At 43.3% G+C, this 26,202-nt stretch overlaps 1 protein-coding gene across 1 annotated transcript in view; it reads right to left on the bottom strand.

The window, feature by feature from the left end:
- LOC311225100 (uncharacterized protein) overlaps positions 1–18,056 on the bottom strand; it is a gene marked incomplete at its 3' end in the record, with an annotated part of 51,708 nt that extends 33,652 nt beyond the window's left edge. Inside the window, exons 1-2 of the mRNA XM_084310305.1 lie at positions 17,965–18,056; positions 6,013–7,163 (exon numbers count right to left, since the gene is read on the bottom strand). Of these exons, the coding sequence (XP_084166431.1) occupies positions 6,013–7,163; positions 17,965–18,046 (1,233 nt within the window). The 5' untranslated portion in view covers positions 18,047–18,056. The remainder of the gene's footprint in view (positions 1–6,012; positions 7,164–17,964) is intronic.
- Between the last annotated feature and the right edge of the window lie 8,146 nt (positions 18,057–26,202).

The raw sequence follows: 26,202 nt of genomic DNA, 5'->3' as shown, positions 1-26,202 counted from the left end.
GAATTCTGTCAACATACCGTGTGGACTGGACCCGCAAAAACACGTGCGAATATCACTTCAAAAGCCATGTCAGCCGGATTCCTCTCTTTCTCCTCGTCTCTCTTTTTGCTCAAAATAAAAATGAATGGGCTTCATGGCTGGCTGATTTTTTTTGCGTTGTCTGATTCTGAATGTATAACTTGCCTAAGCCGGTACCGTGACTTTGTTTTCGGGCGCTACTGTGATTGGACGTTTATGCGCCTTGTGTAATGTGGGACTATTATAACAGCGGAGCTGTTTTGTAATCGTCAATCGTCACTCGTCTCAATGCTCGCACTGTAGATCATATATATAATTATATATATAATTAGTAAACTGTCGGGGGCATTTTCTGCCCCCCTTAACTGATATTCGGGGGCATTTTGTCCATTTTCAAGGGCATTTTGCCCCGAGCCCCCGTTAATTTCGAACCCTGCTATAAGCCATTATCCCTTTGTGTGTGATTATTATTGTCTCACAGTAGTGTGTATATATAAAGTGTGTGTGTGTGTTTTTAGCTAAAGTGGATAGAAAACAGTACTGTGCAAAAGTCACCCAAGAGTTTTTATATAAATGGTCTTACAGTAGATTATAAAAAAAAAAAAAATTAAAAGTATTAGTATGTCAGTAGAGACAATGTCTTAGTACATTTTTAGAAACTTTTAATTTAATTATTTTTTAAAGTATCTTCATGGTTTAATGCAAACATATGTTGCAGGGACTATTATAATCATCGTATTGGCATGACTGTATGCATCAAAGGGTTAAATCAAGCATTTTTAAGTGCTTTAGAGTAAATGTCCAAATATCGCGATATATATTGTGTATCGTGATATAGCAAAAAAAAATGCGATATCCTTTAGAGGCCATATCGCCCAGCCCTAGTCAGACGAGCAAATTACACAGCTGCTTGTGGCCACTCACAAAAACAACGAGGTGTACAAGTTGTTTAGCGAGAGAATGATGGCTATGAGCTTCAATCGAACAATCGATCAACGTCACGTCAAAGTTTAAAAACTGCGTCAGCAATATATGATAATAATGTGGTGTGTGTATGTGTGTGTGCTGGGCTGCTCCTGAGAATAATGTGGTGTGTGTGTATGTGTGTGTGCTGGGCTGCTCCTGAGAATAATGTGGTGTGTGTATGTGTGTACGCTGGGCTGCTCCTGAGAATAATGTGGTGTGTAGGGTAGGGATGGGTACCGAATTCGGTACTTTTGAGGTACCGAACCAAAACACGTCGGTACTACCGAGTATCGAATCAAGTGAGAAACCGAGAGAAGAAAAAAAAAATTAATTTTTTTTTTACTTTTTTTCTTTTCATGTCAACGTTCACACGCACAATATATGCTTACCTAGGATTTGACTTGATTCAACAACAAAGCAGTCGGAGCAATGACAAGCCGAAAACTGTCGAAATTGTAGTTATTTGAAGTTTGGATTTTTTTTTTACGACTGAGGTAGGTAAATTACATTTCTTGAGACTAAAGTACCGAAAAAAGGTACCGTTGGGTACCGGTATCGATTCACAGGTACCGGTATCGGTTCAAATGTGAAAGGTACCCATCCCTGGTTGTCAGTGTGTATGCAGAGTGTGAAATAAACGTGAGAAGTTACAGTTAGTCTTGTCATTCCTACACTACACTGTTACAATGATATATAAAATAGCAATTATACCATTCAATATGCACATGACAGAAAATATGTGCATATTGAATGGGTAATACTATACTAGCCTTATGCACCTTATGACACTGTGAATATATTTTTCAGTTAGTTAGATAGTAAATTATATTGACCTATTTGTTTACACCGCTTGTGTTGTTTTTACTATCTGTACCCCCCCCCCCCTTCCCCCATGCTGCTATGATGCCTGAATTTCCCCAAGGGGATCAATAAAGGAATATCTTATCTTATCTTAGCCAAGAGAAGGACAAATTTGGGCTAGTAGCTCTCGGCTAGGTGGCAAATTAAAAAGTAGATCTTGGTTCAAAAAAGGTTGGGCACCCCTGGTCTATAGTGTCGAAAGCTGCACTGAGGTCTAAAAGCATAAGGACAGTACAGTCTCGGTTGTCGGTAGTGAGGAGCAGGTCATTGGTGACCTAAAGAAGGGCAGATTCTGTGCTGTGGTTGGCTCTGAAACCTGACTGAAATCTGTCCAGGATGTTGTTCAAGTGCAGGTAGGGAGACAGCTGGGAGGGAATAGCCTTTTCAAGGACCTTTGATAGGAATGGGAGCTTGGAGATTGGCCTGTAATTATTGAGCTGGGTGGAGTCTAGGTTGGGTTTTTTTTAGAAGGGGCTGGACCACTGCATGTTTGAAGCAGGTTGGAACGGTACCAGTGACTAGGGAGGTGTTAAGGCATAACAAAAAATATTGTTTGTTTCCTGTTGGTTGTCAGTTAAGACCATGGGTAGGTAGGGAATTTATTTTATTTTATTCTTTCCCACGGCGACTATGGATAGGGAATTTCTTTATTTAATTAAAATGTTCACAACAACATGGATGCATGTACTCTGCCAGCATGTTTAATAACTCTACCTGCAGGTGGATCACGGACTTCCTGACTAACAGGTCACAGCGGGTGAAGTTGGGAATCAACATCTCCGATCCCAAGTCCATCAGCACTGGCTCCCCACAGGGCTGTGTTCTGTCCCCACTACTATTCTCCCTGTACACCAACAGCTGCGTCTCTCTGCACCCCTCGGTCAAACTCCTGAAGTTTGCGGACGACACCACCAGCCTACACTCCACCAGGGCCTTGAGGGGGGCGAGGAAGATCATGGCAGACCCCGCCCACCCGGGTCACAACCTCTTCACCATGCTCCCCCACGGCAGGCGGCTACGGCTGCCCTAGACACTAAAGTCCCGCCACAGACTGAGTTTCATCCCCTCAGCAGCTCACCTGGTAAACCAGTGCTTCTCAAACTTTTTCTGTCAGGCCCCCCTTTGGCGGACCAAAATATTTTGCCCCCCCCCCCCTCGCCCCAACAAAATAGTCATGAAATGGGCCATGTTTAAATTTATTGAAATAACACCCAAATGACCTTTCAAATTGGCCCTATATTTTGTTTTCAGAGCTGTCATGGATGAAAAGCCAGCTTCACACAGATACTGTATGTGGTGCTGAATGGTATCAACACCTTAACTGCTGCATCATGAGATACTTGGTGAGCCATGAGATGAGATACTTGGTACTCAGCACCACACTCTGAAACTAGCTCTCCAGGTGGTATCAGATGAGATTTCAATGAGTTCTTCCAAGAGTTTGGATGGAGATGTTAGGAAGCTTTGTCTCAATGTTGTCTGTAAAGGTTTTTTTTATCCAGAGTAACTTGGTGATCCTTTTCTGTGTTTTATTAAATAATGATTTTCAGATTTTGAGAAATGGTATTTTCAAGGAGAACAGTGCAGCTGCAACAGATAGCACTTTAGCGATAATTTTCTGGAATCTCCCGCACGCCCCCCACTTTGAGAAACACTGTGGTAAACGAGTCAGGTGTCCCCCTGCTCCCCCCCCCTCTATGGCGAGCTGCTAGGGCTGGACTTCTGGACTTGAACTTTGTGTTGCACTGTATCCATGTCCCCAACCACCGCACTTTCACTGTCTTATTGTTGTCTCACTGTTCTGTCCCGTCTTGCACTTTACTTAAAATTATTTATTTACTGTTGTATTGTTCTTAATTGTGAAAAAAAGTATGCATTGTAATGTCAAATCACGTTCCATTTTGTACCTGTATAAAATGGCGAATAAAGTAATCTGAATCTGAATCCATAATACTAAAGGTTTAACTAAGATTTCTATGAAACTTTATTAAAAAAATATATATATATATATATTTTTAACTCATAAAATATATTGGGTCGCACCTAAATCGGCAGGGTCGGTCGGCAACCGGAAACAAACCATTATTTTTTTTAGGCCTAATGATAAGAGAGGATGCTGGGGCCAGTTGTGGGAAATACTTCTTTGAGAAGAACTATGTCAAGGGGGGAGGTGGTCGGTTTCATGGCTGAGACTATATCTGTGAGAGTAGAGAGGGTGATGGGTTGAAAACAGGCCAAGGTGGATGAACAGGGCGGCGAGACATCTAAGCTACATGTAGGTGGTGTGATGTTATTTCTGATTACCTCACAGGGCTGTACGCTAAGCTTTTTCACTAGGGGCACACTTGCCCCTAAATGAGACATTTAGGGGCAAAAAATATTTTTTAGGGGCAAATTTTTAAATAACAATTTTACCATTATTAAAAAAATATGTTCCTCCTGCCTCATTACTGTGGTCCTTTTATTTAACATTTAAGTGCGTTTGTTTTCAGGTTTGTATCTTTTATAATGAACCAACCGAGAAAGTGTGTAAATCACTAATAGAACAAAAACAACAAACTGTGTGTGTGTGTGTGTGTGTGTGTGCGCGCGCTTGTGTAGTGCTCCTTGAATGAGATCACCACAACACACACACACCATTGCATTAATCAGGAGGACAAGAAACTCTGCATACATTTGTTTCACAATGAAAAGTGCTTTAGAAATCAAATGAATTATTATTGTAAATAACCCCATGAAAGGTTTATTATTTGTATGGGTAATTACCTGCTTCATATTTGTGATGTTACTGGTTTCAGGGTGTGCCTAAAGTGATCAATGTGTTGGGCCGTTTATAGAGATCTATGCCAATTAATGTTTATGTATATCCGGGACTTTTTTTAGTAAGAATTGAGAGGTATTTGTATATGTGACCTTTATTTTGAAAACCGTGTTGCGACGCAACCTTATTTACATTTGCGCTTTTGACAGTGAAATGTTCAGTCCAACTTAGCTCGAAGGAAAGACTAATCAAAAAGGTTTAATTGACCCGTATGAGGCTCTTACGGTAGGACTTTGATTGTTTATAGAAGTGGAATGTAATACTATGCTAAACGAGAAATAAACAGTTTGTGACAGCCAGTAAAGTTGCAAGCCACTTTCATTTCATATACGGGGACACCGTGACAATTATTAGTATTATCTTATTTGCATATTGTCTCATTATTAGATAGATAGATAGGTTGATATTTTATAAATTTAAGTAGACAGTATTTCACGTCCTAATAGTGGGCTACTACTACTCACCTAATGCATGGCTGAACCTGAACGTTAGAAGTGTCCGTGTCCCCGTCAATCAATCATCACATCATCACGTCAATCATCATCATCTTATCATCTCTCCACATCGGACGTGGTTGTCATAAGATGGACTGATATCCACTCCGTTGTTCTTGCAGAGCAAAATTTGTATCTTAAATGTATTGAAATGAGGTGCTTCTTTGGCGATGCAATAGTCCATATTGAAAGGAAGAGAGGCCACATTCAGTTTCGTTTTGCTAGGAATTATGGGATTTGGTGTTAAATGTATAGACTACGCAGATAGGGACATGGTCTTTAATCGCACGATAGACTACAAGTACCAAGTATATAGCGTGACCTAGATTCACTCCACACGCAAATCTTTTTTTTCACTCAGGCTATCTGTGATCGCAGTAAGTTCATTCATTGCCGACAGATTCTTTCATAGCACCACGACATTGTGTCGCACTGACAGCTCGCGTGAGTGGCGTCATCACACGCCTTGGATAATTTAGGAGTGAAATGCGAATACAAGGCTTGAAAGCACTACTCGCAAGCCCGCCCCCAGATAATATTTACCAATCGCAACGGCCAATTAAAGGGGCAATTCGCGATCATATCATCGCAGTGTACAGGCCTGCCTCAATGTATGTCATATATGTTATGATGAATTGAAAATGGGGGACCCTGATGTAAACAAGACGAAAGTCTTTCTCTGGTCTGCCTCCCCTTAACAATTGTGTGTATTGAGCCGTACTGTATTGTACCCATTCTGCAATCTGTTAATAAAATGTTCAATCAATCCATCAAAACAGAGCTAAGATAGCTAACGTTAGCTAAGCTAGTAGCAACAATTAGTTAGTAACTAATTACGACTCATGTACTTACTGATTCGATACTTTCTTTCGGATCCCGAAGACTTGGTACAGCTCCCTTCTTTAGCAACAGCCTGGAAATCTCCCCAGCATTATAAAGTCCTTCAATGTCGTCTTTGCAAAAATGTGCGGCGCACACCCGACTATGAGAAGTTATAGCAGTTGGGGGGTCTCCAGAAACCAACTTGGCCCGTTGCTTGCGGAGCACGATATCGTCAGGAAACGAGTGCAAGGACGTATTCGCTGCTTGGCAGCCAGGAACAGCACATGTCTTGCCCGTTTTGCTCCATGTTCTTTGTTTCTTGTTTGATATTAGCATCTTTAAACCTGACTGAGGTTCCCCACTCTCGTTCCAATCATCACTGTCATCAGTCTCAGAACAGTCTGAAGAGAGAAGCTGGTCATCTCTAGTTGGTTCTAAATCACCAGCTGGATCTAAGTTACTGGCTGGTTCTGATACTCCACAGTCCTCTCCACCAGGTTCTGTTTTCATCTGTCCAGTCGAGGTGCTGGGTAAAGAGGAAGCTTCTCTGTGTTTCTCCCTCTGGGTTTGAAGAGGCTGGAAGGACAGAGCGTTCTCTTGACCATCTTCACATTTCACTGGGTCTACTGTGATCTTGGAGACATCAGCTTCTTCCAGCCCTTGATGTAGTTCCTCTTTAATCTGTAGGAGCTCTGGGTCCTGGGTTTGGCTGAGCAGTGAGGACAGAGTATTATCTCCGTCATGTTCATATTTCACAGGGTGTGAGGTCATCTTGGAGCCATCAGCCTCCTCTAGATCTTGAAATAGTTCCTCCTGTTCCTCTTTAATCTGTAGGAGCTCTGGGTCCTGGGTTTGGTTAAACCATGAGGACTGAGGTTTCTCTTCATCATCTTCACTCTTCACAGGGACAGGATTGTATGTGAACTTGATGATACCAGCCTCCTCCAGACCTTGAAGCTGCTCTCCCTCCTGACTGGTCCAGAGTTCCTCCTGTTCCTCTTTCATCTGTGAGGGCTCTGGCTCCTCCTGGTCCAGACTGGGGCTCATCTCCTGCTGCTCAGGGGGAACCTCCTTACAGACTGACAGCTGTGAGGGCTCTGGGTCCTCCTGGTCCAGACTGGGGCTCCTCTCCTGCTGCTCAGGGGGAACCTCCTCTTCACACACAGATGGCTGTGGGGGGTCTGCAGGGAGTAATAATAATAATATGAATAACAAACATTAAGATGCAGTAGTGTTGTGAAAAATATCGATTCTGAATATTTAAAAGTTTCAATACTAATTTCCCGCAATATCGATACTTTCGCTCTCTCGCGCTCGCGCTCTCTCTCCCTCTCTCTCTCTGTCTGTCTCCCTCTGTCTCTCTCTCGGTCTCTGTCTCTCTGTCTCTCTCGGTCTCTCTCTCTCTGTGTGTTGCATCATGCAGTTTGTGACGTGTGTACTAAGCTTATAGAGTTCGATTCAAATAAGGCAAAACTGCAAATCTGCATGTCGTGCTTGAAAAATTTACCTGGCTTTAAGCTTGTTTATCAGGTTCCAGGGGTATTTTATGCATTTTCCCTGTTACTGCCAGGTGTACGACTGTACAGGTGCATTGCCACTATGCCTCGGGCAGCGCTATTATTTAAGAATACGTTGACTGTATGCCCAGCCTCGGGCAGCGCTATTATTTAAGAATACGTCGACTATGCACAAAAAAAAAATTAAAAATGTATTAATACAAATAATTATAATAATAAATAAATTATATTTTTTTTTTTTTTTTTTTTTAACCTTTAGGGGGGGCCTCGCGTTTAAATCTTGCACAGGGCCTCGCATTTCTCCCAGACGGCACTGGTTGTAGTGTTATGATTTGTGTATTTTAGACAGTTAGTATGTTAGTATTTATATTATCTATTAAATCATCTATATCTATGTTCAATACAAATAGTGTACAAGTGTTGAGGCATGTCATTAATCTTGACAATTACTTTGATTACAACTACACTGCAAACACATCTTGTATTTGGTACAATAAGTCTATATTGAGTAGAATTATCTTGAATTATCTTATCCCACTGGCAGATAATTTAACTTTTTTCTGATTTGGGTCAATTTAATCTTGTTTTAAGAAAACAAGATTAACATTTTCTTAAAACAAGATTAAATTGACTAAAATCATGAAAAAAAAGCAAAATGATCTGTGGAATAAGATAATTCAAGATAATTCTACTCAATATTGGACTTCTTGTACCAAATAAAAGATATTTTCACTTGATAAGATTTCTTTTTTTGCAGTGTACAAATATGCAGCTACCTGGGCCTCCAGAGCACTTCTAGTGTCAGCGGACACACTGGGCCTCCAGAGCACTTCTAGTGTCAGCGGACACACTGGGCCTCCAGAGCACTTCTAGTGTCAGCGGACACACTGGGCCTCCAGAGCACTTCTAGTGTCAGCGGACACACACATGACTCCATGAACATGAACATGAATAACGAACAACACATTGTTCGAGAATCTCGAACGAGGTAGTTTTAAGTTATTTCTCCGGCAGCGTATGCTAATATGGATTCTGGCAGAGTGCGCGCAGCACTGCTGTTGAATTGTTTTTCAGGGGAAACACTGCGCCTATGGGTGGTTGTTAGGCCTGAGGTGCAGCCGAGGGTCGTTAGACCCCCATAGGCCTGATCTAATTCCTATAACACACAACTTCAAGTGATGTAATGTCTTTTATACAATGGCCGAATTCACCCAACCTTATTGCTATAGAATAAACAGTAATTGAAGCATAATGGAGATTTATTCACAAAACCATCTGCAGAAAAAGTAGATAAAAAAAAATAAAAAAAAGTTGCCTCCGTGTCTAGAAGCAGTGGGAGGTGCGGTGCTTCAAAGCATGCCATCTAACAACAAACTTCATATAAATCCTGCAATGTATTATTGTTTTTACAATGGGTCATGACAAACTAGGGCTGTCGCGGTATGACATTCTCACGCGGTTGTGTGTGTGGCTAATCACAGCGGGATGCGGTGGTACCGCACTTCTATATAAAAAAATAAGAAATTCATTATTTTTTTATATACCTGTATATATTTTTTTATTATTATTAAGACATGCGAGTTCACCCGCGATCGTGATTAGACAAAAATGCTAAGGTCGTAGGAGCCCCAAAACTATTTTTAACATGTTTGATAATCTATTTATTTGTCACTCAACGTTCTGCAATGTGATACAAGTAGTAGGGTGTTGCCTGCTCCTTTAAGAGTGATGCGTTGTGGGATATATACTGTAGGTCTACACAAGCAGCAAGCAGTCACACATCCCTTCTCCAACTTAAAACTAACGTTTTTTGAGTGAACATTTAACGTTATTATAACACTATTTTAACGTTAGTGAATTTGAATGCACATACATAGCTAGTTAAATATCACAACTTGTGTCATCAATCATTGGGGGAAACTAGCCAATAGCTAACGTTATAGATAGCTAGCCTAATAGCTAACGTTATAGATAGCTAGCCTAATAGCTAACGTTATAGATAGCTAGCCTAATAGCTAACGTTATAGATAGCTAGCCTAATAGCTAACGTTATAGATAGCTAGCCTAATAGCTAACATTATAGATAGCGAACACTAACGTTTGCAAACAAAGCTAACGTTATCCAGTTGACATTACAGATCATAATATAGCTATGATAACGTTAACGAAGTGAGCGTGGGGGTTAGTCAGAGTGTAGCGGGGTCGGTAAAGAGAGGCAGCACTTCATTTGCATGTAATGTTAGCAATAACATTGAGCAAGTTACATAACCGGCACTTCGGCCCGAGAGTTAGGAGAACGCTCCCCTGTAGCTACTGCACTACGGTTCAGATTAATACAGTTAGGAGAACGCTCCCCTGTAGCTACTGCACTACGGTTCAGATTAATACAGTTAGGAGAACGCTCCCCTGTAGCCTACTCCACTACGGTTCAGATTAATACAGTTAGGAGAACGCTCCCCTGTAGCTACTGCACTACAGTTCAGATTAATACAGTTAGGAGAACGCTCCCCTGTAGCTACTGCACTACAGTTCAGATTAATACAGTTAGGAGAACGCTCCCCTGTAGCCTACTCCACTACGGTTCAGATTAATACAGTTAGGAGAACGCTCCCCTGTAGCCTACTGCACTACGGTTCAGATTAATACAGTTAGGAGAACGCTCCCCTGTAGCTACTGCACTACAGTTCAGATTAATACAGTTAGGAGAACGCTCCCCTGTAGCTACTGCACTACGGTTCAGATTAATACAGTTAGGAGAACGCTCCCCTGTAGCTACTCCACTACAGTTCAGATTAATACAGTTAGGAGAACGCTCCCCTGTAGCCTACTGCACTACGGTTCAGATTAATACAGTTAGGAGAACGCTCCCCTGTAGCCTACTGCACTACAGTTCAGATTAATACAGTTAGGAGAACGCTCCCCTGTAGCTACTGCACTACGGTTCAGATTAATACAGTTAGGAGAACGCTCCCCTGTAGCTACTGCACTACGGTTCAGATTAATACAGTTAGGAGAACGCTCCCCTGTAGCTACTGCACTACAGTTCAGATTAATACAGTTAGGAGAACGCTCCCCTGTAGCTACTGCACTACGGTTCAGATTAATACAGTTAGGAGAACGCTCCCCTGTAGCTACTGCACTACAGTTCAGATTAATACAGTTAGGAGAACGCTCCCCTGTAGCTTACTCCACTACGGTTCAGATTAATACAGTTAGGAGAACGCTCCCCTGTAGCCTACTGCACTACGGTTCAGATTAATACAGTTAGGAGAACGCTCCCCTGTAGCTACTGCACTACGGTTCAGATTAATACAGTTAGGAGAACGCTCCCCTGTAGCCTACTGCACTACGGTTCAGATTAATACAGTTAGGAGAACGCTCCCCTGTAGCTACTGCACTACGGTTCAGATTAATACAGTTAGGAGAACGCTCCCCTGTAGCCTACTGCACTACAGTTCAGATTAATACAGTTAGGAGAACGCTCCCCTGTAGCCTACTGCACTACAGTTCAGATTAATACAGTTAGGAGAACGCTCCCCTGTAGCCTACTGCACTACAGTTCAGATTAATACAGTTAGGAGAACGCTCCCCTGTAGCCTACTCCACTACAGTTCAGATTAATACAGTTAGGAGAACGCTCCCCTGTAGCTACTGCACTACAGTTCAGATTAATACAGTTAGGAGAACGCTCCCCTGTAGCTACTGCACTACAGTTCAGATTAATACAGTTAGGAGAACGCTCCCCTGTAGCCTACTGCACTACAGTTCAGATTAATACAGTTAGGAGAACGCTCCCCTGTAGCTACTGCACTACGGTTCAGATTAATACAGTTAGGAGAACGCTCCCCTGTAGCTACTCCACTACAGTTCAGATTAATACAGTTAGGAGAACGCTCCCCTGTAGCTACTCCACTACAGTTCAGATTAATACAGTTAGGAGAACGCTCCCCTGTAGCCTACTGCACTACAGTTCAGATTAATACAGTTAGGAGAACGCTCCCCTGTAGCTACTGCACTACGGTTCAGATTAATACAGTTAGGAGAACGCTCCCCTGTACTCCACTACGGTTCAGATTAATACAGGGAAAGGTATACATTGGGGGCTCGAGTCCGGGATATGAAAATAAATCCTGATTTCATCTGTGAGTTGTAAACTGTAAGGAAACGTGAAGTTAGCTCATGCTACTGGAAAACGGACGTCTCGCCATTAAATGAACAGAGTAAAAAATGATCACGCCACTTTCCCCCCCCCACGGTTGTCGCGGTTGTCTGTTCTGCATCCGCGGGTGCCTTGACACACCGCGGGATTGCGGTGATGCGGTTACCCTATGACAGCCCTATGACAAACCAATTACATAATCCAACATTGTGTAAACAACTAACATATTCCAGTTAACTATCTTTTTTTTATTATTCGTTACGAATATATCCATACTTCCATTGTGGCCAGGACATCCAGTGAAATCGCTTCAGTGTCCTTTTGCAGAGGGAGGTTGCTACAAAGCATGCCATCTAACTACAAACTTCATATATGTGGCTCTACTCCGCTATAGAGCCACACTCCGTTGTGGACAAGTTTACAGACATACATGAGATACAGATAGACAGTACAGCTACATCTATACATTTATGACATACCAGATTTACAAATACAGTACTGTTTTTGTAGGGTGATTATGATTTATTTACATTGAGGTTCTGGGGTCACGTGGAGTGTGTTATACGAAATACCCCCCCTCCACCCCACCTACCAATCTCCTACCTACCAACCTCCTCCAATGTACAGTTTCTTTGTCAAATGTATATACTCTCTTTTTTAGACTATTCTTGTATCACAAACAGTACTGTATTTGTAAATCTGGTATGTCATAAATGTATATGTAGCAGTACTGTCTATCTGTATGTCATGTATGTCATATATGTTACGATGCATTGAAAATGGGGGACCCTGATGTAAACAAGATGAAAGTCTTTCTCTGGTCTGCATCCCCTTAACAATTGTGTGTATTGAGCTGTACTGTATTGTACCCATTCTGCAATCTGTTAATACAATTTTCAATCAATCAATCAAATAACAACCGGTAACTTCACTGTGCTTCTTAAACAAGATGTAGCAGTACTGTCTATCTGTATGTCATGTATGTCATATATGTCATATACTGTATGTTATGATGCATTGAAAATTAGAGTTGTTCCGATACCGATACCAGTATCGGAAATGCCTCCAATACAGCCTAAAATGCTGGTATCGGCGAGTACACGTAAAATCTATGCTCCGATGCCATATGATGTATACTCCTGCTGAAGTGAGCATTATAAAACAAACATGTTTTTAATCGACCGTGAATTAAAGTGTCAATGCTGTTTGTCATTTTAACAGCAGATACTTTCTTAAATGCCATCGTCCCGACAGAGCGGTGTGACGGGACCTCTGATGTGTTCGCTTGCTGGTGTTATTAGCATTAGCTGAAGAGCTATCTGAAAAGCTAGTTTTAGCTTAACGTGACCCTGGCTAAAGTTGGAGCTATTCATAATCCAGCAATAATGGCTGCAGACCTGCAAGCAAAGTACAGCAAGTTGGCAAAGGAGTATTCCAAGGTAAATCACTTTTTCACCAGTAACGTTACATTGTCTTTCCATCTAGCTCACGCTAACTGGTAACTGGCTAACCTAAGTGTCGTCACTGATCGACCTCTCCCACACATGCACGCAATTACGGACATGTTGCGGACAGCCATACCGGTGACAATGTTTAGCTTTTAGTGCCTGAGGCGGAGTCTCAAAAGAGAATGTTGAATATTTATTGTGCATTAAAAATCACAACATAGACGTTACTACTAGTCAGAGCCTCTGCTACTAGCTAACTGAACCGGAGCAGACTGGCTACTGTGGATAGCAAGTGCAACAACGTATAACGTCCGTGCGGAACCAATGTCCCAACAACCTTTCCGTGGGTGAACTCATTGAGCATAGTTGTCAATTAATGATACTAATACTAATCTATACAATCACCTGTTGTTGATTAAATACCATTACTTTCTAGTAGGGGTGCACCGATATGAAAATTGGCCATCGATACCGATTGTTCAACTAACACAATCGGCCGATACCGATACCGATAATTGTGGCAAAAAATAAGTATTTTTAATTTTCTTTAAATTTTTTTTTAATTTTTTTTAATTTTTTTAATGAAACTACTGTATATTTGTATGTGTGTTTGTATTTGTAGGCATCTTTACTTACTTAAAAAAGGAAACATCAAGAAATATGTTTATGGTATCACTGATCCCTCTCCCAGTATCGTCTGGCGGCCTGCAGAGGGATACTATTTTCTCAACCAGAGCTTTCAACCAATGCAATGGAACCATTCTGGCGGCCTGCAGCGGGATACTATTCTCTCAACCAGAGCTTTCAACCAATGCAATGGAACCATTTTGATTGACAGTCGATTCGGCCAATTACGCCACACCGCTAGCACCCACCTCCTGCTTACCACCAAGCGTTTATTCATTTTTCTACTTCGGGGCATGCCGCCATTGATCTGCTTGCTCGAATGCGAGTCAAACTTAGAACCACAACAAGCTAATACGTTAGCTGCCCGGCAGTGCCCGCCGACCAGCGCGCTCCACAGGATGGCCAAACGAGACACAATGATTTTACTGCAACAAATTTTATAATAAAACAAAGCCTTTCTATACATTTGTCTGGTTGAAAACTTTATTAACAGATTGCAGAATGTGTAGTTGGGTACGGAATGAGCAACGGAATGTAACCGAGCTATGCACGGCTTGCTTGCTATCTTCGGGTAAATACTATGCTGATGTAATTGAACGTGTAACTAACTATAATAACGTTAATGCCACAAAACGAATGTTTGTGTCATTTTAACAGCAGATACTTTCTTAAATGCCATCCTCCCGACAGAGCGGTGTTGATGGGGAGCTCTGATGGATTCGCTTGGTTGTGTTATTAACATTGAACAGCTAACCGAAAGCTAGGGTTAACTAATGTTAAAGGTTTAGCCATAACGTTACGTTGGCTAAAGTTGGGGCTATTCTTAATCCAGTAATAATGGCTGCAGACCTGCAAGCAAAGTACAGCAAGTTGGCAAAGGAGTATTCCAACGTAAATCACATTTTCACCAGTAACGTTAGTCTTCTGCCTCCCGGCTATGAACGGACTCGGAGTAATGCCTTGCTGCTATGGGTAATAATAATATGCTGATGTTATTGTCCGTGTAACACTAACTATATAACGTTAATGCCACAAAACGAATGCCTTGTTAATCATAAATAGTAACTTTGATGCAGTAGCTTGTGTGTGTGTGGGGGGGACGGCGGGCGTTGTGCAGGTAGGTCGCGAGTGAATAATTTTTTTTTGCCTTTTGACGCTACACAAATGGATGGTTAGTTATCGGCGACTGCTATCGGCACATTTGAGCTTATCGGCCGATAGGCCGATAGCAGTCAACAAGGCACTTATCGGCCGATACCGATACCCGACCGATATATCGGTGCACCCCTACTTTCTAGTTATTACTAAAAAAAACAGTATATATAAAACAGTATCTGTAGCTGTAAAAAATATATATATATAAAAAGTTTTATAATATATATAATATTATTATTATTATAATTTTTTTAATGTATGCACTGGTATCGGATCAGTATCGGTATCGGCCGATACCCAAAGCTTACAGGGCTCGAAATTGCAACCGAATTTGTCGCATATGCAACCGAAATTGTATCTGTGCGACCTCAAAATATAATTGGGAGCATTCGTGCAAGTGCAAATAATTGTTCTGGTGCAACCTCCCCCCCCCCTCTCCATTCGCTAGTTTGTCACTCAGTATGTGCCTTGTGAGTTGACAGTGACCCTTCTAACCAATCAAACGTGAGCTTGACGTTCTTACATTTAATGCTGATTTTAGATTGGTTAAGATTAGCCTTCAAGCCTCGCTGTCTTCTCTCATCCTACAGCAAGTTGTTGACGCACACACATTCACACACGCTGCTCCCAGTGCTCGCATTGCCCATGCCCCTCACAGACAGTCTAGTCCAGTGTTTCTCAACTGGTGGGTCGCGACCCAAAAGTGGGTCGCGGGACCATTTTGAGTGGGTCGTTGACATTTTTTGTGTTTATTTCATGTTTTTAACAGTGCATGAAAGATTGTGTATTACTGTAAAAAAAGAAATTGAAATAAATCAGTGGTTAAAAAAATTTGGTCGCGACTTAATGACTAAGGAAAATGTTGGATCCCGAGGCTAGACCAGTTGAGAACCACACTCTAGTCAACATCTCTCATTCGCTCTGAAGAGAGCAAGAGTGCAGCTCCTCTTTCAACATCACTTAACAAAATAACTATTCACTTTAGTTTAATGCACAAGGCGTTGTTTAACGTTATGTAGCTGGCTAGCTACTGATAGGCGCTTGTGTCAACGGCTGATACCATCATATGCATTCGTTTTTGCAGCTGCTAGCTAGCTAGCTAGCTAACGTTAGCTACCTAGCAACTGTAGCTAGCTAATACTGACTACCTTTTAATTCGCAATGGAGTGGAGCTAACTAACTGTACAAATCGATGTGATTGGCTGAGACTGTATTTTGTACGGTTGGCTGCCTGGCTGTTGTGGATTCGGGTAGCCAGCTAGCTGGCTGGCATTTCATAGTGCAGTAGTGTGTGTATCTATGTACATTGATGATAAAGAGGGGTTTCTCCCCTCCTAATGTACAGTCTCCTCCCAATCATATGTATATATTTTATGTTAGGATTTCTGGGTAACAGTAATGTGTAATGTCACAAATGTAACAGTACTATATACCTGTATACCATGTATGTCCCTATGTCATAAATGTCATGTATGTTGTGTATGTCATAAATGTCACTATGAAATGAAAATGGGGGACCCTGATGTAAACAAGACAAAAGTCTTTCTCTGGTCTGCATCCCCTTAACAATTGTGTGTATTGAGCCGTACTGTATTGTACCCATTCTGCAATCTGTTAAATAAAGTTTTCATTCATTCATTCATTAGTTGGCTGTTGTTGGCTGAAAGTTCGAGTTCTCATAGCCGTGAGTAATCGATCAATCGATTACTCAAGCCCACCCCTATAAGCTACACAAAAAGAAAGTTTAATGTGACTGATCTAGTATCGGAATATTCCACCCATAAATAGCTAATGTCAAATGGAAGTATTGTATATTCTGTACTTAGTTTGAAAGTGGTCAGACAGTTCCCTCTGTGTGTAATACAGACAGTCGTCACACATTCATAAATAACACTTACAGAAAAGCTTATCGTGCACTGTAATAAAAGACGTTTTGTTCAATGGGGGATTTTTTTATGTACAGGATACCGTGAAACCATGGCATTTTTGCCCAAGGTTATCGTACCCTCAAAATGTCATACCGGCACATGCCTAGTCTACACTATAGGCTACACTACTAGGTCTACACTACATAGTTTAAGGCTACTTTCACTGTTTTACTGCATTACAGTACTGTTATATTGTCGTTTTTGTATCAATAAAAAATATATATTACATATATATTGTTGGTGCACCTTACATTTTGATGGGTGCTCCTAAATGTTTGCTGGTGCTCCCAACTTTTTGAAGTTGGGAGCACCAGTGCTACCAAGTAAAAATGTTAATTTCGAGCCCTGGCTTAGGTATCGGATCGGGAAGGAACAAATGGTATCGGAACATCTCTATATTTAAGACAAGCCTTTTATCTACCAATAACCATAAGAGTTCCCTATGCATACTGTTTATGTTTGTTGTTATGGGGCAATGTAGGACTAGTCTGGCAGCTCTGTTCTGGGTCATTAGTAGTTTCCTCTGTGCACTGTCAGATGCAGAGGACCAAACAGGTGAGCAGCAGTCCAGGTGGCTTAAAACTAATGACTTAACGACCTGTCCCAGAATATGTGCTGGAACATAAGGAAGGCATTTTCTTGCCATATAAATGCCATTACCCATTTTCTTAGCCACTGTGTCAATGTGCTCTACCCATGTCAGTCGACTATCTATTATGACTCCCAGTAATGTAACCGTATCAACCACACAGATTGATTGAATGAAAATGTTATCAACAGATTGCAGAATGGGTACAATACAGTATGCAGACCAGAGAAAGACTTTCGTCTTTTTTACACCAGGGTCCCCCATTTGCAATTCATAATGAATTGTAAGTAAGGGTGCAACTAGCACCGTGCAATCCATTCTTTGTGGATCTATCCCTGAGACAGTTGTCTGTATGTAAGACATTAATCAGTATTTTCTTTTCTTATCTTTTAAACTACCGTATGTTTTATGTGTAATTTATTCTATGTATTGTCTTTTATATGGACCCTGAGTCCGTAATAAAATGTAGATTGATTGACTTCCATGAGGTGTTTAGGAATGATAGAAATTAAGAACAAAATGACTTTAAAGAATGTAAATTAAGTGGTAAAATGATCACCTCTGGCGAGCTCGTCTGTGTCCAGCAGACCATCCTCGTTGCCGGGGGTGATGAGAAGCGTGTGGACGTCTGGACACTCCATTAGGGGGTTCTCTTCTAGACATTGACACAAAGATGCACAAAACAAATTCATCACGGTGGACGGAGTGGATTATTTGCCAAAAAACTAAATTACAGCAGGTTAAGAGAAAAAGATACCTTCATGTCATAGTTCATAATGTACCGACAATAGCCTACATCTGCCAAACTTATTTTTGTCAAAGTGCTTGAATCTTCCAAGAGATTGTAACGCAAGCTTCGTAGCAAAGACCTGTGTCAAGCTAGCGACAACTATATGACTTTCTATCAGAATCTTTCAAAATAAAAGCTGCAACATAATGCATCTTTTCAGCTTTTTATACCATCGCTTGTAAAAGGTGTAAGACATTTTAAAACATAGCCTACGAGGAACTATCCAGTGTCATGATAAAATAAGTGATGGTAAAGGAGTGTAGGTGCAGGACAGGGTTCGAAATTAACGGGGGCTTGGGGCATAATGCCCTTGAAAATGGACAAAATGCCCCCGAAAATCAGTTAAGGGGGGCACAAAATGCCCCCGACAGTTTACTAATTATATATTTATCCGGTAATGGCGCGTCTGTGTATCGTACGGTTCAGATGACGCGCAAATAAAAAAAAAATCATTTGGCGGATGTGAGCACTGGCTGCTGCAGCAGCAGCAGCACTACAGCTGAGCCAGGTGCTAGTCAGTTTGTGTACAAATGGCACGCACAATCTAAAAACTTTTTATAGATAGTCAAGCTGAGGCGTCAGCCACCAATGTGTCCCAGGCCAGTGAGCCCACCACACATCCTCCCTCTACCTCCACCACCCAAAGTCCTTTCTCCCTAGCAGCTAGAGGAAAGATGACAGAGGATAGGGTGAACGAGTGTCACAGGGCTGTGACAGAGTTTGTTGTCAAAGGCCTGCAGTGGAGTCCAAGGACTTTAGGTAACAACTAATCATTCAGTGTATATCGTTTTTTTTGTATACATAGTTGTCTAACTTGTCTGTTGTTGTTATAAGTTATTATTGAAGCAGCTATTCCCACCACTCCACACAAATTTACAATAATTCAATCATTTCTAATCTTTACTGTAGGGAGATGACCAATGCTCTCAACTGCAAATATAAAAATCATAAAAAAATAATCAAAAAGAACCGATAAGAGTATCGATAAAGTACCGAACCGTTAAGCAGTATCGATAAGAGTAGTAGTATCGATAAAATCCTAACGATACCCATCCCTACTCTGGAGGGAGAGAGAGAGCATTCAGGAGCACTTGGGGGGGGGGGGGGGGGGGGGACCTGCCGCGCCACACACACCTCCGGAGCAGGGCTCCAGACTAACTTTTTTCACCACCGTCCCAGAACCGTCCCGAAATACAATTTTAACCGTCCCAAAGTGAATGTAACTGTCCCAAAAATCAAATGTTGTTTCTTTACTGGTTGTCGTCTATAGTTGTTATTAGGGATGCCCCGATCACGTTTTTTGCCACCGATACCGATCACCGATCGTCGTGAGCCATATCGGCCGATACCGATCCGATACCGATCGTTTTGATTAAAAAAGAAATTAAAAATTATTTTATATAATTTTTTTTTTATAAAATATATATATTATATAATTAGACTTGTACTTGTATTATCTGCGAGACATCGCCACCACGCAACAAGCTCCTCTCTCTGTGTGTACTCTAGTAGCCTCCAGCTACGGCCAGGATTCTCCGGAGCTGCAGCTAGACCCTATACTCGAGTAGCCTGCAGCTACGGCCAGGATTCTCCGGAGGTGCAGCTGGACCCTATTGATCATATTCAACAACATGCCCTCAGCTCGAATACGCATCGAATGAGTGTTATAAAACATTGATATCAGGAGCCATCTGTGGCTACTGCTGGCCGGCTATATAACATTGATACAGCGCCTCTGTGAACTATTTAGTTCAGTGGGACATTTCGTTTTGAACAGTGAGCTGGCGTCAGCTAACATGAGCTAACAGCTAACAGGTATCATACACGTCTCTACTAGAGTTTGCTGGAGCGTTTGTTGATGTCAGGAGCTATCGGTAGCTGGCCGGCTACATACCGTTCGGTTAGACAATGCCTCATCATGTATTGGACTGGAAGCGAATGGTTGACTGGGTCATTTTGTAACGGTAGCTAACGTTAGCTAAGGGAGACGCCGTCCTCCCGGCTGCCGTCCCACTAGACTAGACTACTAGACCCGTGTTTACATGCGCGCGGGAGGGGCTGGAGGGAGGAGCAGAGTCTGTGGAAAAAAAAATCCTCTCCGTCCCGGTTGCGTCCCAGCAAAGATTTCTGTTCGTCCCAAATCAATATTTGATCGTCCCCGGGACGACGGGACATCGTTAGTCTCGAGCCCTGCTCCGGAGAGTGATAGAAAGAAAGGAAGAGAGGGAGGAAGGGAGGGCCCCCCCCCCACAAGCACGAGGCAGAGAAAAAAAATAATGGTCGGTCTCTCTCTCTCTCTGTCTACCAGTCGCAGACTGTGTGGACTGACTGTCACTCAAAGTGCTTATGGGCGGAGCCAGGCCATAACAGCCTGAAATCTTGAAGCTGAAAAATGATGGTTGAGTACTTGATTAGAAATATAAAACAAAGGGCGGTCAGGTGGCGTAACGGAGATTGCGTTCGTCACCAAACCCCGGAGCGGCTAGATTCGCCTGTTCGAATCCAGCTCACAGCTCCGGGGTTGTCACCAGCTTGGCTGGCCGTTCACACTAATACAATTGGCAGTATTAGAGGGTGGGAGAAGCTGGAGGGGTGGGTCCGGGTCGTTGTAAACAGCGACTCCTACAGTTCGGTCGGGGCGCCTGCTAAGCGCGGATAGGACCTGAGTGGGATAGTGTGATCCTTCCACACGCTACGCCCTCTCAATGAGAATCCGCGCTGCCAGGTGAAAAGAAGCGGTGATTGGCTGGACGTGTGTCGGAGGAAGCACGTGGTAGCCTCCACTCTCCCAGACCGACTGTGGGGGGTAAGTGCGCAGCGACCAGGAAGGGGATTGGGAATTGGCATACGACTAACATTGGGATGGGAGAAAATCGGAGGAAAATGGAGGGGGAAAAAGATCCAAAAAAATATATATATATATATATATAAAATGCATTTTTTTTTAAAAAGAGCGTACAGATGTCTTCAATACACTCACAGGAATTGTGTAAAGTAGCCCAATACACTCACAGGAATTGTGTAAAGTAGCCCAAATAGTGCTAGGATAGCAGTACATGTCCCCTTTAAGTCATCCTGCGGAGCTAAAAGCTAAACGTCGGCCGCGCCGCCGTTGTTGTTGTAGAATACCTCTCGTCAAAATCAATGAGCGGGCACACACTCATGTCGCACACACGCACACTTATGGCCAAAGGAAAGGACACTTTAAATTAGAATAACAGGAACAGTGTATTGCACTACCAAAGCTAACTAGCATGTCCCACATGCTCTGTAAATAACTATGTACAGATACCGAGATGTCACTCCATGTTACCTGCTACCTGTTACTGCACAATGTTGTTTTCTTCTTTTGATTCTATTATATGTACCACTGTATTGCACATCGTTGCGGGCAAGACCACCCGCATTTCATTGTATACCTGTATGCCGTGACAATTAAAACTCTTGACTTGACTTGAATGGTAGACTACTAAAAAAAAATGCATTCAAACTTTTTTTATATATTTGTGTGTGCGTGCGGTAATAACCGCGGCGGTAGGAAATATTTCGCAAATTTGTGCGGTAAGGAAAACATCAATACCGCGGCAGCTCTAGCTGCAGCTAGAGCTGCCGCGGTATCGGTATTACCGCGGTATCGCTGTTACATCATGCCCACCGCAGCGTTGGGCTGAATACCGGCATCACCGCTGTTTTTTATTATATTATTATTATTATTACGCTCTCGTTGGTCTTGCGGCTCTGCAGATATACCCTACTTCTCTGTCGAGATTCCAAGCGACCCTATTGGGTACCAGAAAAGTCACATGAAACACTGCAGACCACTGATTGGTCAGAAGAGATACGCGTCACATGCTGAAGCATCTTGCAGTGCTTTTACTTCCTGAATCTCAGCCATGAGCCATTGATCAGAGCTCAGTCACAACACGGCTAATAGTACGTTAGCTCCCACCGGAGACCGGAGTGGATTACCGACGCCGTCGCTCCTCAGGGAACGAGGCATAATGATTTTACTGCAACGAAATGTTATAATAAAAGCCCTTCGTTCTATACACTTGTCTGATTGAAAACTTTATTAACAGACCGCAGAATGGGTACAACTCGGCACGCTCTGAGCAAAGAAAGGAACTTAGATATTAATTGAGTAACGCTTGCCTTGCTATGGTCCGGTAAATACGAACGTGTAACTATACTAACGTTAATGCCACAAATCGAATGCCTTTGTAATCATAAGTAGTAACGTTATAATAATAAGAAGAAGAAAGGGTCGGGGGTGTAACCGGCGGGCGCGCCGCTACCACCCCTGCTCGCGACACCGAGGGGAGACTTCGAATCCGTGTTTCACTTTTAATAACGAATGCGTGCATGCCGAATCCCAAACAATATTCATGCTGCAAAGTCATCCTCTAAAGATAGACATTTAGACTAGAGGCAGGCTATATGCTATAAAGAGTAGACTACAAAAAAAATGCATTCAAACTTTTTTTTTGTGTGTGTGCGTGCGGTAATAACCGCGGCGGTAGGAAATATTTTGCAAATGTGTGCGGTAAGGAAAACATCAATACCGCGGCAGCTCTAGCTGCAGCGCCGGAGAATCCTCTCAAAGTAGGTTCGTACTAGGTTCGTGGCTGCCACTGCCACTACTCTTCGGTGTCAGACCCCCACTGCCACTACTCTGTGGTGTCAGACCCCCACTGCCACTACTCTGTGGTGTCAGACCCCCACTGCCACTACTCTGCGGTGACAGACCCCCACTGCCACTACTCTGCGGTGACAGACCCCCACTGCCACGACTCTGCGGTGTCAGACCCCCACTGCCACTACTCTGCGGTGTCAGACCCCCACTGCCACTACTCTGCGGTGACAGACCCCCACTGCCACTACTCTGCGGTGTCAGACCCCCACTGCCACTACTCTGTGGTGTCAGACCCCCACTGCCACTACTCCCAGTCAGACCCCCACTGCCACTACTCTGCGGTGTCAGACCCCCACTGCCACGACTCTGCTGTGTCAGACCCCCACTGCCACGACTCCCAGTCAGACCCCCACTGCCACGACTCCCAGTCAGACCCCCACTGCCACTACTCTGGTGTCAGACCCCCACTGCCACTACTCTGTGGTGTGAGACCCCCACTGCCACTACTCTGGTGTCAGACCCCCACTGCCACTACTCTGCGGTGACAGACCCCCACTGCCACTACTCTGTGGTGTGAGACCCCCACTGCCACTACTCTGGTGTCAGACCCCCACTGCCACTACTCTGCGGTGACAGACCCCAACTGCCACTACTCTGGTGTCAGACGCCCACTGCCACTACTCTGCGGTGTCAGACCCCCACTGCCACGACTCTGCTGTGACAGACCCCCACTGCCACTACTCTGCGGTGACAGACCCCCACTGCCACTACTCCCAGACAGACCCCCACTGCCACGACTCCCAGACAGACCCCCACTGCCACTACTCCCAGACAGACCCCCACTGCCACGACTCCCAGACAGACCCCCACTGCCACTACTCCCAGACAGACCCCCACTGCCACGACTCCCAGTCAGACCCCCACTGCCACTACTCTGCGGTGTCGGTTGTGTGTGATGATGAAGGAAAGACAGGCTTGTGGTGTTCTCTTTAGCCGAAACTATGACGTATTTATTTGATGTCCACAGTCTGTCAGGTAAAATAAATATATATAGAATAATAATATACAACGCGTCAGCATTAAGCACTTAACCCTCATGTTGTGTTAGGAATTGGCACCACTAGCATCATGTCAATGTACTAGTAGCCTCAGCAAGCTAACGTTAGCTGGCTCCACTAGCATCATGTCGATGTACTAGTAGCCTCAGCAAGCTAACGTTAGCTGGCTCCACTAGCATCATGTCGATGTACTAGTAGCCTCAGCAAGCTAACGTTAGCTAGCATCATGTCGATGTACTAGTAGCCTCAGCAAGCTAACGTTAGCTGGCTCCACTAGCATGAATGAATGAATGATGAATGAATGAATGAATGAATGAAAACTTTATTAACAGATTGCAGAATGGGTACAGTGCAGTACAGCTCAATACATACAATTGTTAAGGGGATGCAGACCAGAGAAAGACTTTCGTCTTGTTTACACCAGGGTCCCCCATTTCCAATTCATCGTAACATATATGACATACATGACATACAGATAGACAGTACTGCTACATCTATACATTTATGACATACCAGATTTGCAATTACAGTACTGTATTTGTGATACAAAAAGAGTCCAGAAAGAAAAGAGTATATACATTAGGCGTAGAAACTGTACATTGGATTGGGTAGGTGGGGGTGGGACTGTACATTGGAGGTGGTTGGGGGGGGGGGGGGGGGGGGGGTAGGAGTGGGGGGGGGGGGGGGGGTTGGGTAGGAGTGGGGGGGGGGGGGGGGTTGGGTAGGAGGGGTGGGTGGGGACTGTACATTGGAGGTGGTTGGGTGGGTGGGGGGGGGGTAGGAGGGGTGGGTGGGGGACACTGTACAACTGTACAAACAACACTGTACATTGGATTATTGACAAGACCATACTTGGTAATTTACTGTACATTGGAGGGGGTTGTGTTCGGACATTTACAGGGGCCAGTTTCGAGTTGCAGTCTCCCTTAGGTGTTTTTTGAGAGTGTTTTTGAAAGTGGGTAGTGATTCACATTCCTTTACAGCTTTGGGTAGGGCGTTCCACATTGATGTGGCATAATTGCGAAACGTGTTTAGTCCCTTGTTTGAGCCGAATCTGGGTTTAACATGATTTGTGGAGCTCCCTCTGGTGTTGTGATCGTGGTATTCACTGACCTTTGGGAAGTATTTAGTCATGTACATGGGTACCTTGGTCGTGTAGTGTATCTTGTAGACCAGGCCCATTGCAAGTTGCTGTACTCTGTCGTCTACTCTAAGCCATCCTAAGTTGTCAAAGTGTGCAGGGGTGAGGTGGGTTCTAGGAGTAAGGTCAAGCAGTAGTCTGACCAGTTTGTTTTGAGATGTTTGTAATTTTGTTTTTAGCGCCTTTGAGGTGCTTTGGTACCATGAGGTGCAAGCATAGTCGTAGTACCCTTGAATGAGTGCTCCTGCTAGAGTCTTCAGGGTATTCTTGTTTACCAGTGAGGAGATCCGGTACAAGAAACGAGTTCGTTGGTTGACTTTTTTTATTACATTGGATGCCATTTTGTCACAGGAAAGATTTGCCTCTAGGATGGAACCCAGGTAGGTAATATCTTCTTTCCTTGTGACAATATTGTCACCCACTGTAACTGAGAAGCCGTCGGTCTTGCTGAGTTTGTTATTGAACCGAAGAGAATGGACTCTGTTTTGCCCATGTGTAATGATAGTTTGTTATCAGCGAGCCATATGCAGATTTTGCTTAGTTCTGAGCTGAGGGTACAAGTTGCAGTCACAAGCTGACGACATGTCATTTGCATAAATTAGGAACAGTAGCGGACCTAGTATGCTTCCTTGTGGAACACCACAGTTTACTGTGAGGGGGGGGGATAGGGTACCGTTTACCTCCACCATCTGCTCTCTCCCCTCCAGGTAGGATTGCATCCAGCTCACTGATAGACTATCAAAACCAATTGCTTTTAGCTTGTCAATCAGAATGGTGTGATTGACAGTGTCGAAGGCCTTTTGTAGGTCCAGCATGACCATGCCGCAGTATTTGCCCGCGTCCACCTCTTGTTTGATGTGGTCGTTTAAATAGAGAAGGCATGTGTCAGTGGAGTGGGATGTTCTGAAGCCAGATTGGAATTCGTAGATTAGATTTTTTTCCGCAAGGTATTTTTCGACCTGTTCGTATACAATTTTTTCCATGACTTTCGAGATGGAGGTAAGGATAGAAACAGGGCGGTAGTTGCCTGGGTCTAATTTACTGCCTTTTTTGTGCAGAGGGGTCACTCTCGCAATTTTGAAGTCCTTGGGGACGTGTCCCTGTTTTATAGAGAGGTTTATTATGTGTGTGATGACTGGGGTGATGGCGGCTGCTGAGTCTCTGAGGAATTTGGA

Source organism: Notolepis coatsorum (assembly GCF_963971535.1).
Source record: "Notolepis coatsorum genome assembly, chromosome: 3".
Taxonomy (NCBI): domain Eukaryota; kingdom Metazoa; phylum Chordata; class Actinopteri; order Aulopiformes; family Paralepididae; genus Notolepis; species Notolepis coatsorum.
This window is presented reverse-complemented; position numbering and strand designations above follow the sequence as displayed.